This window comes from Palaemon carinicauda, chromosome 10, assembly GCF_036898095.1.
Source record: "Palaemon carinicauda isolate YSFRI2023 chromosome 10, ASM3689809v2, whole genome shotgun sequence".
NCBI classification, from domain to species: domain Eukaryota; kingdom Metazoa; phylum Arthropoda; class Malacostraca; order Decapoda; family Palaemonidae; genus Palaemon; species Palaemon carinicauda.
Window position 1 is genome coordinate 161,109,300 of NC_090734.1, and position 20,053 is coordinate 161,129,352.

A 20,053-nucleotide genomic window follows, 5' to 3' on the forward strand; every position below is an offset into this window, starting at 1 on the left:
TATGACTACTCCTCTCCCCCTCCCCAAGGGACGGGGATAGATCAAATAGTTGTACAGTACTTTACAATCCCCTTACCTTCAAGTACCCTGAAGAAAATCCATCCTGAATTTTAATGCCATTCTTGCTTCGAGCTAAACATCCGCTCCACATTATCACGGAGAAGCTTGACCTGATCTGGTCGGAGGCTGGCTATGGTGACTTGTTTACGGAGGAACTCGTTCACCATTTCCTTTGATAAGCCAAACGCATGCATATTGCAAGTAAATGTTCTGAAATGTAATGGGGTCTTGATTATTGTGGGGCAATGGATGGTAATATATAATTGTACTCTTCAACTGCTAGCATGAGAAGAATGTCTTCCATTTCCCATGCATTGAAAATATGATTCAGTCAACAAACATATACATTAGGTAACTTATGCTTGCATATAGTGGTTCTGTGCATAATTTATATTGGATGCATTATATCAACAAAGCTGCTGGTGTGCAACAGAAACCATTTCAAGTCGGATCCAAATGATATTTTATTTTGCATTAGATTTATCATTTGCACCCTAAATTGTCCCATTTATACATAAGTGAAAAATACTGAACTTTTACTAATTCTGAAGATGAACTAAAAAGGGGTGAAATAGAAAACGCTTAATCAAAGTTCTAAAAGAACTGAATATGGATTTAAGAGACAGACATTAATAACACACTGATATCTGAAACAGACAGTTAGTGTGTTGTAGCAGGAAAAGAAGGAAAACCTACTTTAGAATAAAGTAAGTCAAGTTGGAGCAGTTTCCAATAAGTATAATTCTACATTTAAATGACAAAATATGAGACATGTTGGAAGATCAAGAAAAATAAATCACAGGTGGAAGAGGTTATGTGAAGCTAGTAAAGTTTGCTAAATAAAACTATAGTTTTGAACATAGAAATGCTTTTGCAAAGAACTTCTTTGATAAGGTATCAAATTCTAAATGAAGGAAAATTGATGAAAGCAAAACCAATAAATGAAATTTAAAGAACATATGGCCTTCTATAAAATAGATTAATAGATGAAGAACAGTTTCTGAGCAGGGATAGATTTAACAAAGTAAACTAGATCTGGATTTTGGAAAACAAAATTATATGAAATTTAACATGGAACATGATACGGTCAGTACAGGAATCTCTCGCCATATTGCGGTTCACCTAACGCTCCCTCAGTACGTCGCGGATATATGAATATATTTAATTTAAATCTATATCAAGTAATAATAGTAAGTAATAATAATAATACTCTTTATTGAGCATTTCTAAGGGCTCGTAAGTTATATATTTGTTTAAATTTTTATTTTTTATAAATAGTTTTTAGCCTACAAATTGATAAAGTAAATTACAGTAATAAAAAAATACAGAAATTCAGTAGCACGAATGCAACGTATAAAGTTTGTTTGTCAAGAAGAAGAAAACCTGTACTGTACTGTAGTGGCACAAAGATTCTCTCATCCATATGGCAAACAAAACTTCAGAAGCACAAGGAGTGTAGCCTAGCTTGTCCCAATGATTTTGCACAGACTTATTGGCAGGTAAAGGAGACATGACCAATCGGAGCACCTTGAACAGTACCCTGGTAAATTTGCCAATATTTCCCTTTTTATTATGAATTATTAATTTGTAATCATTTCTGATGTAAGGGGTTATAATTTGTTCACTAAATACCATTGTAAACCATTAAAAAATGATATTTTAATTATAAAATAAATTTTTGAATATACTTACCCGGTGAATATATAATAGCTGCAACTCTGCGGCTCGACAGACAACATACTCAAAAAACTCGCGAGCGATCGCTATGCAGGTTGCGGGTGTGCCCACCAGCGCCAACTGTCGGCCAGATACCACTCTTGAATGTAAACAAAACCTTCAATTCTTCTCGTCCCGCTGCGTCTCTATTGGGGAGGAAGGGAGGGTCATTTAATTTATATATATTCACCGGGTAAGTATATTCAAAAATTTATTTTATAATTAAAATATTTTTAAATATTAAACTTAGCCGGTGAATATATAATAGCTGATTCACACCCAAGGAGGTGGGTAGAGACCAGAGTTAATATGTTTACAGCGTATAAGCTAAGAGTTTTTTCATTTTGACAGTTATCAATATAACAAAACCAAAATAAATAGGTACCTGGTAAGGAAGTTGACTTAGACGATTACTCTGCCTTGTAAGTCTGTCTTCCTCACGGAGCCCAGCGATCCTCTTAGGATGCTGACAGACTCCCAGGAGCTGAAGTATCAAGGGCTGCAACCCATACAACAGGACCTCATCAAACCCCTAATCTGGGCGCTCTCAAGAAATGACTTTGACCACCCGCCAAATCAACCAGGATGCGAAAGGCTTCTTAGCCTTCCGTACAACCCAAAAAACAATATTAAAAACATTTCAAGAGACAGATTAAAAGGATATGGAATTAGGGAAGTGTAGTGGTTGAGCCCTCACCCACTACTGCACTCGCTGCTACGAATGGACCCAGTGTGTAGCAGTCCTCGTAAAGAGTCTGGACATCTTTCAAGTAAAATGACGCGAACACTGACTTGCTTCTCCAAAAGGTCGCGTCCATGATACTTTGCAGAGATCTATTTTGCTTAAAGGCCACGGAAGTTGCTATAGCTCTAATCTCGTGCGTCTTAACCTTAAGCAAAGATCGGTCTTCCTCACTCAAGTGTGAATGAGCTTCTCGTATTAACAATCTGATAAAATATGACAAAGCATTCTTTGACATAGGTAAGGATGGTTTCTTAACCGAACACCATAACGCTTCAGATTTACCTCTTAAAGGCTTAGTACGAGCTAAATAGAACTTAAGAGCTCTAATGGGGCATAATACTCTCTCTAACTCGTTGCCTACGATCTTTGATAAGCTAGGAATATCAAAAGATTTAGGCCAAGGACGAGAAGGCAGTTCATTCTTGGCTAGGAAACCAAGTTGAAGAGAACAAGAGGCTTTTTCTGTCGAAAAACCGATGTTCTTGCTGAAGGCATGAAGCTCACTGACTCTTTTAGCTGAGGACAAGCACACCAGGAAAAGAGTCTTAAGAGTGAGATCCTTCAGGGAGGCTGAATGTAAAAGCTCGAACCTGTCTGACATGAGGAATCTTAGGACCACGTCTAAATTCCATCCAGGTGTAGCCAAACGACGTTCCTTAGAGGTCTCAAAAGACTTAAGGAGATCTTGTAGATCTTTATTGTTGGAAAGATCTAAGCCTCTATGCCGGAAGACCGAAGCCAACATGCTCCTGTAGCCCTTGATCGTGGGAGCTGAAAGGGAGCGAACTCTTCTCAGGTATAAGAGAAAATCCGCGATTTGGGCTACAGAGGTACTGGACGAGGATACAGATACTGACTTGCACCAGTCTCGGAAGATTTCCCACTTCGATTGGTAAACTCTAATGGTAGAAGCTCTCCTCGCTCTTGCAATCGCACTGGCTGCCTCCTTCGAAAAGCCTCTAGCTCTCGAGAGTCTTTCGATAGTCTGAAGGCAGTCAGACGAAGAGCGTGGAGGCTTTGGTGTACCTTCTTTACGTGTGGCTGACGTAATAGGTCTACTCTTAGAGGAAGACTTCTTGGAAAGTCTACCAGCCATCGAAGTACCTCGGTGAACCATTCTCTCGCGGGCCAGAGGGGAGCAACTAACGTCAACCTTGTCCCTTCGTGAGAGGCGAACTTCTGCAGTACCTTGTTGACAATCTTGAATGGTGGGAATGCGTATAGGTCTAGGTGAGACCAGTCTAGGAGAAAGGCATCTATATGTATTGCTGCTGGGTCTGGGACTGGAGAGCAATAGATTGGAAGCCTCTTGGTCATCGAGGTTGCAAAGAGGTCTATGGTGGGTTGACCCCAAGTCGTCCAAAGCCTCTTGCACACATCCTTGTGGAGGGTCCATTCGGTTGGAATTACCTGACCTTTCCGACTGAGACAATCTGCTAGAACGTTCAAGTCGCCCTGGATAAACCTCGTCACTAGGGAGATGCCTTGATCTCTTGACCAGATGAGCAGGTCCCTTGCGATCTCGTACAGTGTCAGGGAGTGGGTACCTCCTTGTTTGGAAATGTATGCCAAGGCTGTGGTGTTGTCCGAGTTGACCTCCACCACTTTGTCTCGAAGGAGACTCTCGAAGCTTATCAAGGCCAGGTGAACTGCCAAAAGCTCCTTGCCGTTGATATGCATGCTCCTCTGACTTGAGGTCCACAGACCTGAGCATTCTCGACCGTCCAGTGTCGCACCCCAACCCAAATCCAATGCGTCTGAGAAGAGAACGTGGTTTGGTTTCTGAACTGCTAGGGGAAGTCCCTCTCGTAGACTGATATTGTCTTTCCACCAATTCAGGCAAGTCTTTACTGTTTCGGAAATCGGGATCGAGACCGCCTCTAGCGTCTTGTCCTTTTTCCAGTGAAAAGCTAGATGGAATTGTAGAGGTCGGAGGTGTAGCCTTCCTAGCGAGACAAACTGCTCCAGGGATGATAGAGTTCCTATCAGACTCATCCAATTCCTGACTGAGCAACGTTCTCTCTTCAACATCTTTTGGATTACGAGCAGGGCTTGATCTATTCTGGGGGCCGACGGAAAAGCCCGAAAAACTGGACTGCGAATCTCCATCCCTAAATACAGAATAGTTTGGGATGGGATCAGCTGGGACTTTTCCAAGTTGACCAGAAGTCCCAATTCCTTGGTCAGATCTAAAGTCCAATTGAGATCCTTCAGACAGCGATGACTGGACGAGGCTCTGAGAAGCCAGTCGTCCAAATAAAGGGAGGCTCGGATACCCGATAAATGAAGGAATTTTGCCACATTCCTCATAAGCCTCGTAAACACGAGAGGAGCAGGACTTAGGCCAAAGCACAGGGCCCGAAACTGGTACACCACATTGTCGAACACAAATCTCAGAAAAGGTTGGGAATCTGAGTGAATGGGGATGTGGAAGTAAGCGTCTCTTAGGTCGAGAGAGACCATCCAGTCTAACTTTCTGACCGCTGCTAAAACTGACTTCGTGGTCTCCATGGTGAACTTTGTCTTTGTGACAAAGACATTCAGAGCACTGACGTCTAACACTGGTCTCCAACCTCCTGTCTTCTTCGGTACTAGGAAGAGACGGTTGTAAAACCCCGGTGATTGAAGGTCCGAGACTTTGACCACCGCTCCCTTCTCTAGCAAAAGAGACACTTCTAGTTTCAGGGCTTGTCTCTTTGCTTCCTCTCGGTACCTGGGAGAGAGATCGATGGGGGACGTCGCTAGAGGAGGTTTGCGTACAAATGGGATTTTGTACCCCTCTCTGAGCAACCTCACAGATTGTTGATCTGCGCCTCTCTTCTCCCAGGCTTGCCAAAAGTTCTTGAGTCTGGCACCTACTGCTGTCTGAAGCTGCGGGCAGTCAGACTCTGCCTCGCGAGGACTTGGCTCCTTTCCTCTTTCCTCTCTTCCCTTCGGCACGAGTACTTCCCCTGCTGGGGGCTCTGCCACGAAAGGGCGGAATAAACCTGGACGCTGGAGTGTCTATCCTAGGTCTAGCAGACAAGGCAGACGAAGGGGTCCCTTTGCGAGCCGAGGACGCAACTAAGTCATGGGTGTCCTTCTGCACAAGGGACAACGATATTTCCTTAACTAAAAGGTCAGGAAACAAGAACTTAGATAAAGGGGCAAAGAGTAGCTCAGATTGTTAACAGGGCGTCACTCCTGCTGACAGAAGAGCACAGAGACTCTCGTTTCTTTAGGACTCCTGACGTAAACGAGGCGGAGAGCTCGTTGGATCCATCGCGGATGGCCTTATCCATGCAGGACATAATGAGTAAGGAAACATCTCTATCGGCTGAGGAGATTTTCCTACTCAGGGCTCCCAAACACCAGTCAAGGAAGTTAAAAACTTCAAAAGCCCTAAAGATGCCCTTAAGTAGATGGTCCAGGTCTGAGGATGACCAACTAATCTTCGAGCGTCTCATGGCTAGGCGGCGGGGAGAGTCTACAAGACTTGAGAAGTCGCCCTGGGCAGAGGCAGGAACTCCCAAGCCGAGAACTTCTCCCGTGGCATACCAGACGCTCGATCTAGACGAGAGTTTAGTTGGGGGGAAGGCAAAGGAAGTCTTCCCTAAACTCCTCTTGGTTTCTAACCAATCGCCTAACAGCCGTAAAGCTCTCTTGGATGAGCGAGAGAGAACGAGTTTTGTAAAGGCTGGCATGGCAGCAGGTACGCCTAAAACAAACTCAGACGGCGGCGAACGAGGAGCCACAGAGACAAAGTGTTCAGGGAACAACTCTTTAAAAATGAGCATGACTTTTTTAAAATCCATAGAAGGCGGAACTGCTCTAGGCTCATCAATATCTGAAGGATGATCCTCAGGCTGAGGGTCAGCAACGTCCTCATCCGAAAGTTCCTCATCTGATAACTGATGAGAAACAAGCAAAGGGGTAGGCAATGCTTGACACGCAGCGTCCGCCCGCACTGGTGCATAAGTGGCGGAGCAGGACACAGCGTCCACCCGAGACTGCTTAGACCGCCTGGGTTGTGCAGTCAAAACAACTCTAGGTTGCGGAGGTTGACGCACCACGTCAAAACAAGTCAACTCTGATGGTTGGCGAACGTCCTGAACGTCACCAGGCGCATCAGTGAGTTGCTTAACGTCCACATGCGATTGAAAGTCCACACGAGACCGCATCGGGTGAGGTACAACCCCACTTGGTTGACGTGAGCTGGCTACACCAACGTCAACAGGACGCACAACAGAACGCTTGGGTGGCTGACGGCCAGGATCTCCATGAGATAAACGGCTTGGTACAACGGAAACCTTCTCTGCGTTGTAATCTTCCATAAGGGACGCAAGCTTAGACTGCATGTCCTGCAGTATAACCCATTTAGGGTCTACGGTAACGGGTGCGGTAACAGCCGGGGTTAGCGTCTGAGACGGCACAACTTTGCCTTGCTTAGGCGGCGAGCAGTCATCCGATGACAGCAACGGGTCCGAACTGTCCCAATGACTACATCTGGGACGTTGGACCTGTCCTGAAGGGACCGACTTGCGTTTCAAAGGCCTAGAAACCTTGCTCCATGGTTTCTTGCGTGAAACGCCTTCGGAAGACGAGGTAAAAATGGGCTCTCTCGTCTTATGGTAGGGGCGATCTTGACGAGATACGCCTGATACCATAGAGGGAACGTCTGTTCGCTGATCAAGGCCTCTCGAACCCATAAGTCGTACGACATTGCTTCTCCCCTGGGCTTGGGAGCTTGCAAGAGGTCCCGGACTAGGTGAACGACAGGCACGAACAGACGAACCCTCGGTCGCAACACTGTTCACAACACTTTGCGCACTAATCACTTTCCCACTTTCCGCCGTGGCACTGTGGCACTTAAGTTCCTTCACGTCAGCCATGAGTTGATTACGGTCACTTGCTAACGCTTCAACTCTCTCCCCCAAGGCATGAATAGCACGTAACATGTCTTGCATAGACGGTTCCTGAGTGCTAGAAGGAGGGTTAGGAACAACCACTACAGGGGAAGGATTAGGTTCAGGGGCATGTGGAGAGGAAAAATCTACGGACCTAGATGAACTTCTCCTTACCCTATCTCTCTCTAGTCTGCGTGTATACTTATCATATTCGATAAAATCGAATTCCGAAAGGCCCACGCATTCCTCACACCGATCTCCCAATTGACAGGTTTTACCCCGACAATTGGAACAAACAGTATGAGGGTCGAGAGAAGCCTTTGGAAGACGCCTATTACAGTCCCTAGCATTACACTTTCGAAACCTAGGTACTTGAGAAGGGTCAGCCATTTTGAATTAGTCAAAGAAAATTCCAAAAACAATCCAAGTCATCAACAAATAATCCGATTCAATAAAGAGTTCAAGAGTTTATGTTGAGGAAAAAACACCTGTACTGCGAAAGCTCAAACCAAAATAAAGTACTTCACCAAATATGATGGGAAAACTCCAGGTTCTACAGCGAGTATAAGTACGTCTTGTCGTCAACGTCGACAGAGAAGAATTGAAGGTTTTGTTTACATTCAAGAGTGGTATCTGGCCAACAGTTGGCGCTGGTGGGCACACCCGCAACCTGCATAGCGATCGCTCGCGAGTTTTTTGAGTATGTTGTCTGTCGAGCCGCAGAGTTGCAGCTATTATATATTCACCGGCTAAGTTTAATATTTAAAAATTAGTGTATAATTATATACTTATGGACTTGTAGAGGGTATCAAGTGAATTTCCTTTATTTTTTATGGGAAAAACTGTTTTAGAATATAAGCATTTTAGGTTACGAGCTCATTCTGGAAATGGATTAAACGCATAAACCAAGGTACTCCTGAACTGTACTTTACAAGTTAGAAATAGATATTTAAACACTGAAAAGAAGTGAAGCAAAAGTTGTCAAATGTAAACCAGAAGGATGATTTTGAAAGTTAGATACAGCCTAAGAGCAACGAAGTGCCAATAAAAATTGAGAGGTAGTACTCTACAGTAATCATGATATAGACAATCAAGAGAGATAAGAATATATTTTGGATATCTTGGAGAGGTTACAACGATTGGATATGTGGGTAGACAGCCAAAAGGAAGAAGGAAAAAATATAAATCCATAAATGAGGCAAAATGTATAAGGAAACAAAAAGGACACCTCAGGATCGCATTATGTTGTGCATTGCTCAGTTCATCAAGGCTTCTTACCTGGCATGTACCTCGTTAACAATTTTTCTCCGCAGCTTCCACCATTTATACTTTCAATAAAATGTTTACGCATCTTTTTCAGGACAAAATTAACCATTCATTACCATGACACAGTACAGGTATTTAACCAATACTCAAATACCTTTTCTTTTAGTATTATTGGAAAGTGGTTTAATGAGACCACTGAATCATATTTATACACTTTTGTAAGGTCTACCTGAAGGCTTTCTTCTTAAAGGTTGAGGGGAATACTATTGCAAGTTAGTTTAAGAACTTGGACAGCTTTAAGGAGGAAAGCAAAGGGAAGGTAAAGAAGCAAGGCACACATTGTAATCGTTACTCTACGGGGAACTCCTCCAACCCTTTTTAAATCCTAAACACCTAAGCTATCCTTGGATATAATATCCTCCTAAAGACACATCAAATCAATCAATTTAACATTTCTACCATTGGTATACAACACACCATCAAAATAATCATGCTATTAATGCAATACTGCAATTGAATCTGGGAGATTATCTATGCTACTATAATTTTCATAATCAATATCTTTACCCAAGTTGTCCAAAGGTGATGTTTTCTTGGTAATGTAGTTCGTCAGTAACAGCTTGTAATCTGTTACTTTCCACTTCTTCCCGGGTCACAACAGGTCGAAGGGAACGTTCACATTGGAGGGCATCAAAAAAGGCTGCGTTCCAGAAGCGTATCGACTGCCAAATAGGTTGTTGTCGGAGGTAGGTATACAAGAATTCTTTACGACGAGTTTGTCCACCTGGTGTGGTAGCTGAAACATAAAACATATTACCAGTAAACTGACATACAATGAAATAACCCTGTGATTAGTCAGTACATAACTGACTTTCCCAAATAACAAGATATATAAAACTAATTATTCTGTAACTTCACCCTTCTATATCCTCATTACAACTAATTTTCAAACATTAAAAAAAAAATAGTACAAAATATTTAATTTCATAAACCACTAAAAATTTTTTACTTTATTTAAGGAGGGATAAAGCATGATTTTCAGATTTAAATTAATCATTTAAATAATTACTGAAGTTCATTGTTATTTCTCCTCTGGAATGATCCTCAACCCCTATAATTAAGATAAACATTCTACAACCTTTCCCATCAGTACAATACTCTGCCCTGGGTATAGCTACCAAGCCATGCAAGGATAACCATAATAACATGTGGATGCCCTTGTTCTCAACTGTAAGCTTAAAGAACCTTTGCCATCAATATGTGGGCAGGAGGGAGAACTTCGGAATCTAAAAATTATGTTAATTTCTAAGATTTAAAAAAAAAAATTCACTGCAGCTTACCACTTAGGTGTGGAAGGAGGGAAGTGGTGGCCTACAGTTTTTCTAAATGCTATCCAAATAAGGCCATTCTAGGTGGTGGGAAGTATCTCCAACAAGGTTAAAGCCTCGGTCAACTGTATACCATTGAGTGCTTCTGAACCTAGTGAATACCACTGGACCATACCCAAAAGTCTAATCTCTATGAGTAGTTCTTATTCCTACTCTTTACACTTAAAACTAGACAATGTGCTAATAATTAATCAATTATGTCTCCTACTGCTATCAGAAGTCCTAGAGACCAATCATTTCCAAAATATGCTCCCACTTTAAAACCGATAATTCCTGGCAGAACGTGGGGTGTTCCTCCACTGGGCCACCTGATCAAAACTTCATAAAAATGAATTGTTGATAAAGTTCAAGGAAGTGGGCACTACCTTGATGATGTTGACCTTTACCTTTGCCAACTTAAAGACATTTTTTACACACTTGAGTTTTAATGATCGTAGCCCTTGGGAAGGCTACGATCATTAAAATGGATTTCTATCTGACCCTCTGACTTCTACTGCCCTGTTCAGATAGATTCAAAGCACTCTAACTAGGCAAAGAATGAGTATCTCTAAATTCTAATGTAAAGCCTTTACCCAGAAGTCATCCTTGGCAAATAACTCTGGAATTCAAGAAAGACAAAAGCCCTCATTCAGCCAAAAACCCTTCTTTAACAGAAAGGGGCTGTAACTCACTCCAAAGAGTTAAATAGTGATTTTTTATATGCTGTTGTACCACGACCATGTTCCACCATAGTTTATTCTTCAACTCATGGCTTCTTTAAATTGAAAGAGCAATTGGCTGAATCCAATACAGCAGGCTGATGAAAGGAAGTTAGCATCAACCTGTAGCCCTTGATGCTTGGTACCATAAGGTTCTTGTACCACAGAAACCCGAGGGACTTGATATATGTTGTCAAGACTTACACAGGATAATGACACACCTTCATTTTGCACCATGTGTAATAAGTGATCTACTGATGTTTGTAAAGTTTATTAGTAAGTTTCTCCTGTCTGTCATGATGGATAACCTAAACTCCTAAAGGGTTTAAAAACCTTTTTGTTCTCAACGTAAGGTGGAAAGTCACAAAAGTTTTTCACAATGTAAGGTGGAAAGTCACCATGTAGTCAGATGAAGCATGGGGCGTTTTGATGTATTGGATGACGGAGCAACTGTCTGAGAATATCTGATCTTTTTATCTGGATGATTAGTCTGTTCACTAAGAAAAAAAAAAAAGGCCACAAATCTGTGAATCAGTTGATCCCGACAGGTGGGCAGTAAACGTTCACTTTCTTATTCAGAGGTCACAAACATGTTCCATGTCGGTTACCACTCTTACTCTGAGTCTTGGCACACTTGTGGATGAAGAGATCACTCTGGGGATAGTCTGATCCTTTTGATATAGTTGATTAGCCAGAACATCTGAAAGACCTCTCATCTCTAAAATAACAGACTTTTTGGTAACAGAAACAGGTTTTCTGACAGTCCTGATAGTCTCCCCCTGTTTTTCAATTTAAACTAAGGTCAGGGTGTTGTCAAAACGAATAGCGTTGACCATTATTACCCAACTCTTCACATTCCTTATGGCCTTCCCAACCGCTAATATTTTTAGTTTTACAGTAGATGTAAAGAGCTGGACTGACACGTATGGAATCTACCCCTCCAGACTTGCTTGTGACGTTGGGTATTGCCAAATATCCATGACTCCAACGTGACTTGGCCTTCCAAACAAATTGGGGGACTCCTTGGAGGTTGTCCAGCCTCTCTGCTGTAGGTCAACTTCTAGAGAAGTATAGGCCACTGGTTGTTTGACAGGCTTAAGATTTCTCCACTTACATGGCTAAGTATGAAAAATTATTTCTAAAATAATACCTGGTCCCATCGCCTAAGCTAGCCTGTCTGCTTCCAGGACAGAGTTCAGCACAAGATATGAGGTCAATCTTTAGCCTTTATGCAACAATGATTCTGAAAAGAGCAAATCTCTCTTTCCCTCTGGAGGTAATTTCCAAAGGTTTGTGCTAATTATGAAGAATTCAAGTGTTTGGTTTAGCCATTTAAGAGCTTCTAACACGGTATGGATCTCATCCTTGTTGTTATACTGAGCTTTCCACTTGCCAAACAAGTTAAACACCACCCCTAGAATTTAGTCACACTATCCATTAGCATTTTTAACTCCCTGGAGGAGTGATACTCTTACCTACAAAACTAATTAAACCAATTACCTATCAAGACATAGAGGTAAGCACTTTGTCCCAAACCCAAACCTATGACAGCAAGTCTTTTGGTTTGGTAAACCAATGTCCTCCTCCAATTTGAAAGTAAAGGTTTGAAATTGCTTTTGGGTACTAGTATTCTGTCAAACCTTAAGACCTAAAAATCTCTCTTGCACCTTCTTTACACAGCAAGGCAACCATTCTGCTGTCCTGTTAAGGAGCAATCTACACAGAGAGTCAAAGTCCTCTCCCTCAGTGTCTGATATTGGATCAACTTCCTTGAGCTAATTCCTTGAGCTCAGCCTCTTTCAGGCTAGTCACCTGCACTTTCTCGGGGGAATTAAAAAATTGATCAAGTCTCAGAGGAATTAAACATCTCCACTCAAGAGATGGAAAAAAACTATCTCCTCTCCAGAGAAGGAAGAAAACGACTTTGATCGCCAAACCAGAAACCGTCTGATAGTGTCCTTTAATATTGGCATTTGCACCATAGTGGGGGAATAATTGGTGAAACAGATGATACACCTCCAAGATCAAAGAATCATTCTTTCTGCATCAAATAACTTGCTACTTGAATGTGGCCTTGAAAAGGAAGATTTACTGATGGCTTGTAGAAGTCTCTTGTGGTTACCTCAGAGCTGGTCACCAAAGTGTAACGAGCAGTAGCAGCTTTAAGCACTAAACCCATATCCACATTAGGTGGCAAGAATGGCCTGGGTCTAAGCTTATGTAGCAAAAGATTTGGCATATCTAGATACTGCCAAGGACCAAATTTTCATCATCCTAAGAGGGTAACATAAATTCCATAGGTTTACACTGCGGGTAGAAAAAAAAAATACTAACAAACTTTGTTCTCTTCAGCCTTAAAGAGCATTAGCAAGGTGTCCTTGCAACTCCTTGTCAGCTGTATCCCAATCGTTCAGCCCCAATTACCAGAACAAACACACACTTTCTCTCTCTCGACATGAATGTCCCCAATGATTCCTGGAAACTATTTCCATTCTAATTTGTTTAGACATTTCTTCCCTCAAATTACTATACATTGAGCGCTGGATGCCTCTAACCCTGGAGCAGACACGGTACCACTTAAACCTGACACTAAAATTTCAGCCCCAATGCTCTTAACTAATCACTAGATCTCTGCACATAAAAAAGCATTTCTAACTCTTTCAGGGCTTATATTCTCTAGCCTAGCAACAGAATTCCATATAATTGAGATAAACTTGCAACATGCGGTCAGAGGTACCTTTTCACTTCTCATATCCATTCTTCATAAAGTAAACTATATCCCTGCATACTACACATTTAGTAAATATATCATAGATTTTCTTAAAAACCTTCTTCATATTACAAATACACTAATTCCACTCTTTAAAGAACTAGGAGACATCCCTTAAATTTCAGACAAAAGAAACTAAGACAAACCACTAATATGCTGTGAAAAAGCACAGACTGAGAATTTTCTTGGTGTACATTTAGGCTGCACCAATAACCAGGTGAGAACACACAATGAAAATAAGGACAACTATATGCTCAATGGACAGCTAATCATTAAGCTGGCAACCTCTCATGACTGAGAACCACTATACAGGCAAAATATTCTCAAACTTGATTTTAGGACTTGAGTACCTTCCTTCTAGAGGAGCAGCAATAAATTTCATAAGGATTGAAACAATGCAAAGTTGTAGATAATATTTTGTAGCTAACACCACAGCTTTTAATAGGAGTGATATGTTTTTTTTTTGCATGCTGATCAGCCAATCGGTGAACATAAGGAGTAGTGGGAATAATCAAAACTTGGATGAGTGACCAGTGATGAATGCTAGGGAATAAGAAATTTCCCACACCAATGGCATTTTGTTCAATTGTCTGGTCAGTTTTTAGATAGGGGACAGCTAATGAATACCATGTTTTGTTAACATGAGATTATAAAGCTAGTAATTCCATTAAAAGAATTAATGCCTGGAATTGTAGGGTAACATCTGAAGCCTCTCATTTCTTATACTTGTCAAAAAACCACACGAAACAGTAATATTGAATCTAATGTTAGTGCTATTTATAAAACCATGTGTTGCCAAAGTCTAGTGCGAGCAAAGTTAGTCACAACGAGGAGCAAAACGCCACTAGAGTGAGTAAACATTCAATGGTTTACGAATTTTTTCCTTTTAATAATGGCTCCACTCTTAGCGTGCAAAGAACCAATACTGGAAGAATAGCTCAAGTAAAATAATTAGTTTGCTTATTGTATGGACAGTCTATAATAATTACATATGTAATGATGCTCATCATGTAGAACAGAATATTGCAAATCTATTGAATTATAAAAACAAAAATAAAATATAAGCTTACATTCATGAAAGTAAGTAAAGCACATATTCATGAGACTCTTGGCTGGTGAGAAATCATCAGCTTCAAAGCACTCGAACAACATAACTGAAAAGTGCTGCACTAGAGAGAAGAATGTGGCTTCACTGACATTCTTGCAACATCTTTTGGCATTGATACAACGAGCAAACCACAGTCTTCCATGCTCTTGCTGAAAGTAGGCCAGAAAAAATGATGTTAATATTAAAAACTTTGAAAATTTAACACAACAAAAAATATTGATATCTATTGTTTATTAATCTTTAACATGTTAGAAAACCAGTTCAACATCACTTGCATTTTCTAAAAATGCATTTTATACTTTAAGGTGTGAAATATAATAAAATGGAAAAGTACTTTGTATTTTCCCACCATATACCCGAGTACTTTAAAATAGGGAATTATCTTCAGCACAGCTGGAGTAGTCATTGAAATTGTTAATGATGTGGTTGCCAACAAATGATGAGCAAGAGAGAGTAGCACTGCCCACTTTCCTGTTAAAGACTCTCCACTTTTGACCTACGGCTCAGAATTGCGATGGGTAGTTGAAGTGGGTAATTCAACTTTTAAAGGACACTAAGTTTGTTTAGCTAGGAAAACTTCTTCTACTTTGTCTACATCTTTTCCCACTTCTATGTGGGATCGATGTTTCTGGCCAGCGTTCTCCATCTACCTCTGTCCCACACTTCATCACCGGTTAACGGTTAATCCCTTTGATCGAAGGTCATCCTTGATACAGTCCACCCACCTTCGCTTTGGTCTCCCTCTCCTTCTCGTTCCCTGTAACTCCATTCCCATTACTTTCCTCCCAATATACTGTTCATCTCTTCTCATGACATGACCGTACCACCTCAGTCTACTTTCTTGGATCTTATCTGATAGTTTTCCAACTCCTGTGGTACCCCTTATTACCCCTACACACAAACAAACCTTTTGACCTTTAAAATAGGGAAACTCACATTACTGGAAAAGTAGTCCCTCTAAACCCAAACAGGTAGGCTCTCTTTCTTCCCTGAAATAAGCCAGTCTCCCTGGTCCTGTAGAGGAGCGAGGGAGGTGACTCGGGCAACCTCCTATCAGCCCATCATAGGGATGAGTAGGCTGATTTGGCCTGGCCCGTACTTGGTTCTATACCTGGTTCTTGGTTGATGAAAGAATCTTTCTCCCTGAAGGGAAGATGCACTCTAGCATTAAATACCTGATGCAAGATGGTTAATGCTTAGGTATTCAAAGAACTACTTCTAATAGACCCAATCTAAAAATGGTGCTCAGAAATGTAGCTTACTATCACCAATGTCAGATTTAGCATGTAATGGTATGGATGCTTCATCCCAAAGTAGAAGAGGCAGTCAATCTACCTTTCCTCCAGACTTACACTGAACTCATTACCATAGACAAGATGCTTAGGGTTGATACAGCATTCTTCTCCACCAATTTCTTTTCCTATTGTTTTGTTAAAGTTTTTATAGTTTATCATGAAATATTTATTTTAATGTTGTTACTCTTCCTGAAATATTTTATTTTCCGTTTTTCCTTTCCTCACTGAGCTATTTTCCCTGTTGGGGCCTCTGGGCTTATAGCATCCTGCTTTTCCAACTAGGGTTGTAGCTTAGCAAGTAATAATAATAATAATATGGCCGTACTTCAAGGTTTCTATAGAGACACCCTCAAAGAGCCATGGCCCTCGAAGGTGACTGTGATGGATCAGGAAGTCCTGGAAAGATTCTCACTTCACCATCTGCATATCTGGACCAACTAGTATGAGAATGGCCCTTTGTTTTCTGCCTGAAGCAATAACAAAGATCTGAGTACACCAGACAGTATAAGTCTTCAGTACTTTTCCCTAGAGTTAGTTGATAACCCCATCATCTTAGGGAAGTACATCTTAATGCCTGACTACTGGTTAAGTAATGAGACTGTTTGGAGGGTGGCCATGGCAGAAAGTCTCCATGACTGCCGAATAAGAAGCTAAGGAGAGCGTTTTGATCTGAGTTTCTCTATAGGAAGAAACATCTTCAGTGTGCACACTGAGAGGCCAACCTAAAGAGGTGCTGACATAGAGGATTCTGGTCCCTAGAACCTTGCTTCTTCAAAGTGCGAGATGAAGGATCTCTTTGGACCGACTGGAAGAGAGACAGATCCACAGATATGATCGTCAACTCAATTCAACATCAACTAGCAAGATTCGACCACGGCAGCTCCAGAGGTCTTGACCCCTGAGGAGCACCTAAGCAAAGATCAATAACCAAGGACCTACCTGAAGCAAAATCAATAAATGCCACAGCAAGTCTATTGCACTCCTGAATGAGTGCAAGAGCCACCTAAAAGGCAGACAGACTCAAACTTCTGGTTTTCTGCTTCTGTTGGTACTGAGCTAGTGTCTAGTACCTTTGGGGCAAAGAATCCTGAGTGTCCTCATTCCTCACAAAGAAGAATGGTTTAGCAGTTTCTCTGGAAATCTACTATAACACTCCATGAAAATGAGTTTTCTGAGAACCATCAACGTAATTGGTGTACAATGAAGGAACCTATCAAAAGGCAGACAGAATAAGTATCAAGTACCTATCCCTCTGTTGATTATGGTGAAAAGTGAAGAGCGGCTTTAAGTCGTGAGCATAGGGCTTTGTCACCTCACTCACCAACCTACAGCCAGTGGCTGCACTTAACAAAATTATCAAGAGGTGGAATTTTCCAAATTTGGGATACCAAAGTATCCAAAGGAGAGAAGGGAGTAGCACTCCTTGTTCAGAAGAAAAGGCAAAAGTGAACGGCCAAGTTTCTCCCACACTAGCCACGGGCAAGTGTGCTTAGCTCCACACAGGGCTGTGCTCCCAGCCTCCATGGGGCCAAGAGCATGGGGTCATGGTGAACTAGGATAACAGGGTAGTCAGGCCAACGACCAGGTACTCAGCCCGAGTGTCATCAGGTATCATAATCTTGCAACAACAAATAGCCATCTTGGACTACTGTACTACTACTTCTTAGGGGGATGGGGATCAGAAGGAGGAGGCAGAAGATGAGAAACAAATTAATTTCTACCTCTTGCCAAGTTTCCCCTCAAGTTATGCAAGCAAATTATTTTCAATAACAATTGATAATAAAGTTCCCTAAGGGAAGAACCACAGGGGTTGCTATGACAGGAACCACAACATGGGAATCACAGTCACATGGGAAGTGGTAAGCACTTTCACAGGCACTCATAACACAGACACGCTCACTGGGGTTACTGGTACAAAAAGTATGGGAGCCACAGGCCCTCCTGGCACAGGAACAGGGGAAAGACACTTAAGCTAATCGCAGGGAACAGGCGCCAAGACAACTCGCACATGTTTACTGGTTCTGGAGGCTTTTGTATGGAGCCTACTTAGCTATTTTCTTGGCTTAGGGTGTACTACAAGGATCAACACTGGAATCACTAGTAGTGTATTAGGATCTATTGCTGAATCACAGGTGTCACCACTGGGGTCACTGGCACGAGAAGCAAAAGTAGCCTTAGCTACCCTGTAAAATACATCATGGGCCTACCCATAGCTAGTACAGTGGTAAAGTGTTCAACTTTTGTTTAGATGGTGGCATATCAATCCTAGCCCAGGACCATAGGTTGAAACTGTTTATGGGGTTAGTTACTTCTGTGGTTGGGCACCACAAACGGGAGGGGGGGGGTGTTTTCCAGCTGACAGTCTGATATATGCCTCTTCACATGATACTGGAATGAAATCAGACACCTTTAATCTTTACCTGCAAGATATAAGGAAGGCTAAAACTTCCTTAGATCACTTGTCGGCGGCATTTTGCAAGGAAAAGTTTGCAGCACATGTTGAAGTGCAGGAATCACCTCACACTCCACCAAGCCTGAAAAAAACTTCCTGATATAGATCCAAGTTCTCTCCGCTCCAGAAGCATCTACCGTGGGACCAAGCCAGTAATGTAAACACAGAAAATTCAGTGAACGGGAACTTGATGAGGAGAGCAAAGTGGTAAGAATAGGCCCACCTTGAATAGGAGGCCATGATCTATCACTGGTTTAACCATGAAATGATACAGCATTCAGGTAAACGTGCTCTTGCTTCGCTCCTTTATTCTCACGAAACCAATATCAACCATACAAACTAAAAAGCATGTGAAAAACATTACATAGCCTTGAATAAGATGCAACAGTACAATTTAAAGGCCGCTCATGAATAGCAAAGGCAAGGGACAGTGACATTGCCCTATCAAGCAGGACAAAGCCCTACAGACTAACCATATTACATAAGATCAGTGCCCAAGACCCCTCTCCACCCAAGGTAGGACCAAGGAGGGCCAGGTAATGGCTGCTAATGACTAAGCAGATACACCTATAGGCTTTCCCCCCCCCGGCCATTCATAGTTCTCAAGAATGCTGAGGTTGCAGCAACTCGAACCCCAGTCAAGGACGTTACCACTCAGGCCACTACAATTTTACTTGCTGCTGCCAAAGACAAAAGAAGAGTCTTTGATAGGGGAGTGGATGGGGCTACTTGCCAAAGCTCATCCCCTGTCGTTAACTACAGTACCTTGTTAACCATTTCAACTACCATTCCAGCTCAGCTGAAGACTGTTCCGTATTTTAAAGGATAAAAGGTTCATATAAAACTTGGATCAATTAAAATATTCAATGAATACAATGGAAAAAGATTGTATAAATGATACAAATTGTTACAATTAAGTCACAGAGAATAATACAGTACTAATTACAGTATAACAAAAGATCCCTCTTGAAACAATGCAAAGTCCACATAACATATAACATTCCAATAAGCATTACCTGAGCTAGTTCTCCAAACCGCGCTTTCCGGTCAACGTTTACTGTGTGTGGTGTTTTAAACACTTCCTCAACAAACTTCCGCATGAATTCCTTTGGTTCGTTGACATCATCCGCTTGACTATCATACGACAAGCTTGAGGCCCATGACTGCAGTGAAGTCTGAGATCCTGGCATTAAAATAATCTTTAATTTTTCGTACAAGAAAAAAACATTATTGAAATTCAACTGTAATTATATATCATCATTTAAAAAGATATTACACTGTAATTAGAAACATAAGTTAACTGCGAGTGTAGGAAGTATGAGTGCGTGAATGATAAACCTGTGTACTTTACATGTGTAAACAATAACTTTGTATACACATGCAAATAAAGTTGTATATACTGTACGAGGAAATGTGGAAAATACATAAACTAAATCTACCGCTGCTAAATATAGGTCTTTTATCTGTTATAAAATTCAATAGTTATCAACAAAAAATACAAAAATTTTGGGAAGTAAGCTTGATGGATTGTGAATACATCCCCTTGCCTTATTACAGCCCATTAGTTTAGAAATTCCAAGGGTAGACGGACAAAGATTTAACATAGGACAACATTTGTACTTCTCAAAGAAAACTGCTCATCGGATGGAATATATCTCAGCTTCTAAAC

At 41.5% G+C, this 20,053-nt stretch overlaps 2 protein-coding genes across 2 annotated transcripts in view; one reads left to right on the forward strand and one right to left on the reverse strand.

Moving 5' to 3' along the window:
- The window catches only part of LOC137648928 (uncharacterized), a 72,181-nt gene extending 62,607 nt beyond the window's left edge, over positions 1–9,574 (forward strand). The window contains exon 3 of the transcript XR_011045757.1: positions 9,335–9,574. The gene's annotated coding sequence lies outside the window, so the exon portion shown is untranslated. The remainder of the gene's footprint in view (positions 1–9,334) is intronic.
- LOC137648929 (uncharacterized protein KIAA0513) overlaps positions 1–20,053 on the reverse strand; it is a 144,160-nt gene that overhangs the window by 5,100 nt on the left and 119,007 nt on the right. The window contains exons 7-10 of the mRNA XM_068382120.1: positions 19,401–19,567; positions 14,600–14,786; positions 9,241–9,469; positions 77–270 (exon numbers count right to left, since the gene is read on the reverse strand). Of these exons, the coding sequence (XP_068238221.1) occupies positions 111–270; positions 9,241–9,469; positions 14,600–14,786; positions 19,401–19,567 (743 nt within the window). The 3' untranslated portion in view covers positions 77–110. The remainder of the gene's footprint in view (positions 1–76; positions 271–9,240; positions 9,470–14,599; positions 14,787–19,400; positions 19,568–20,053) is intronic.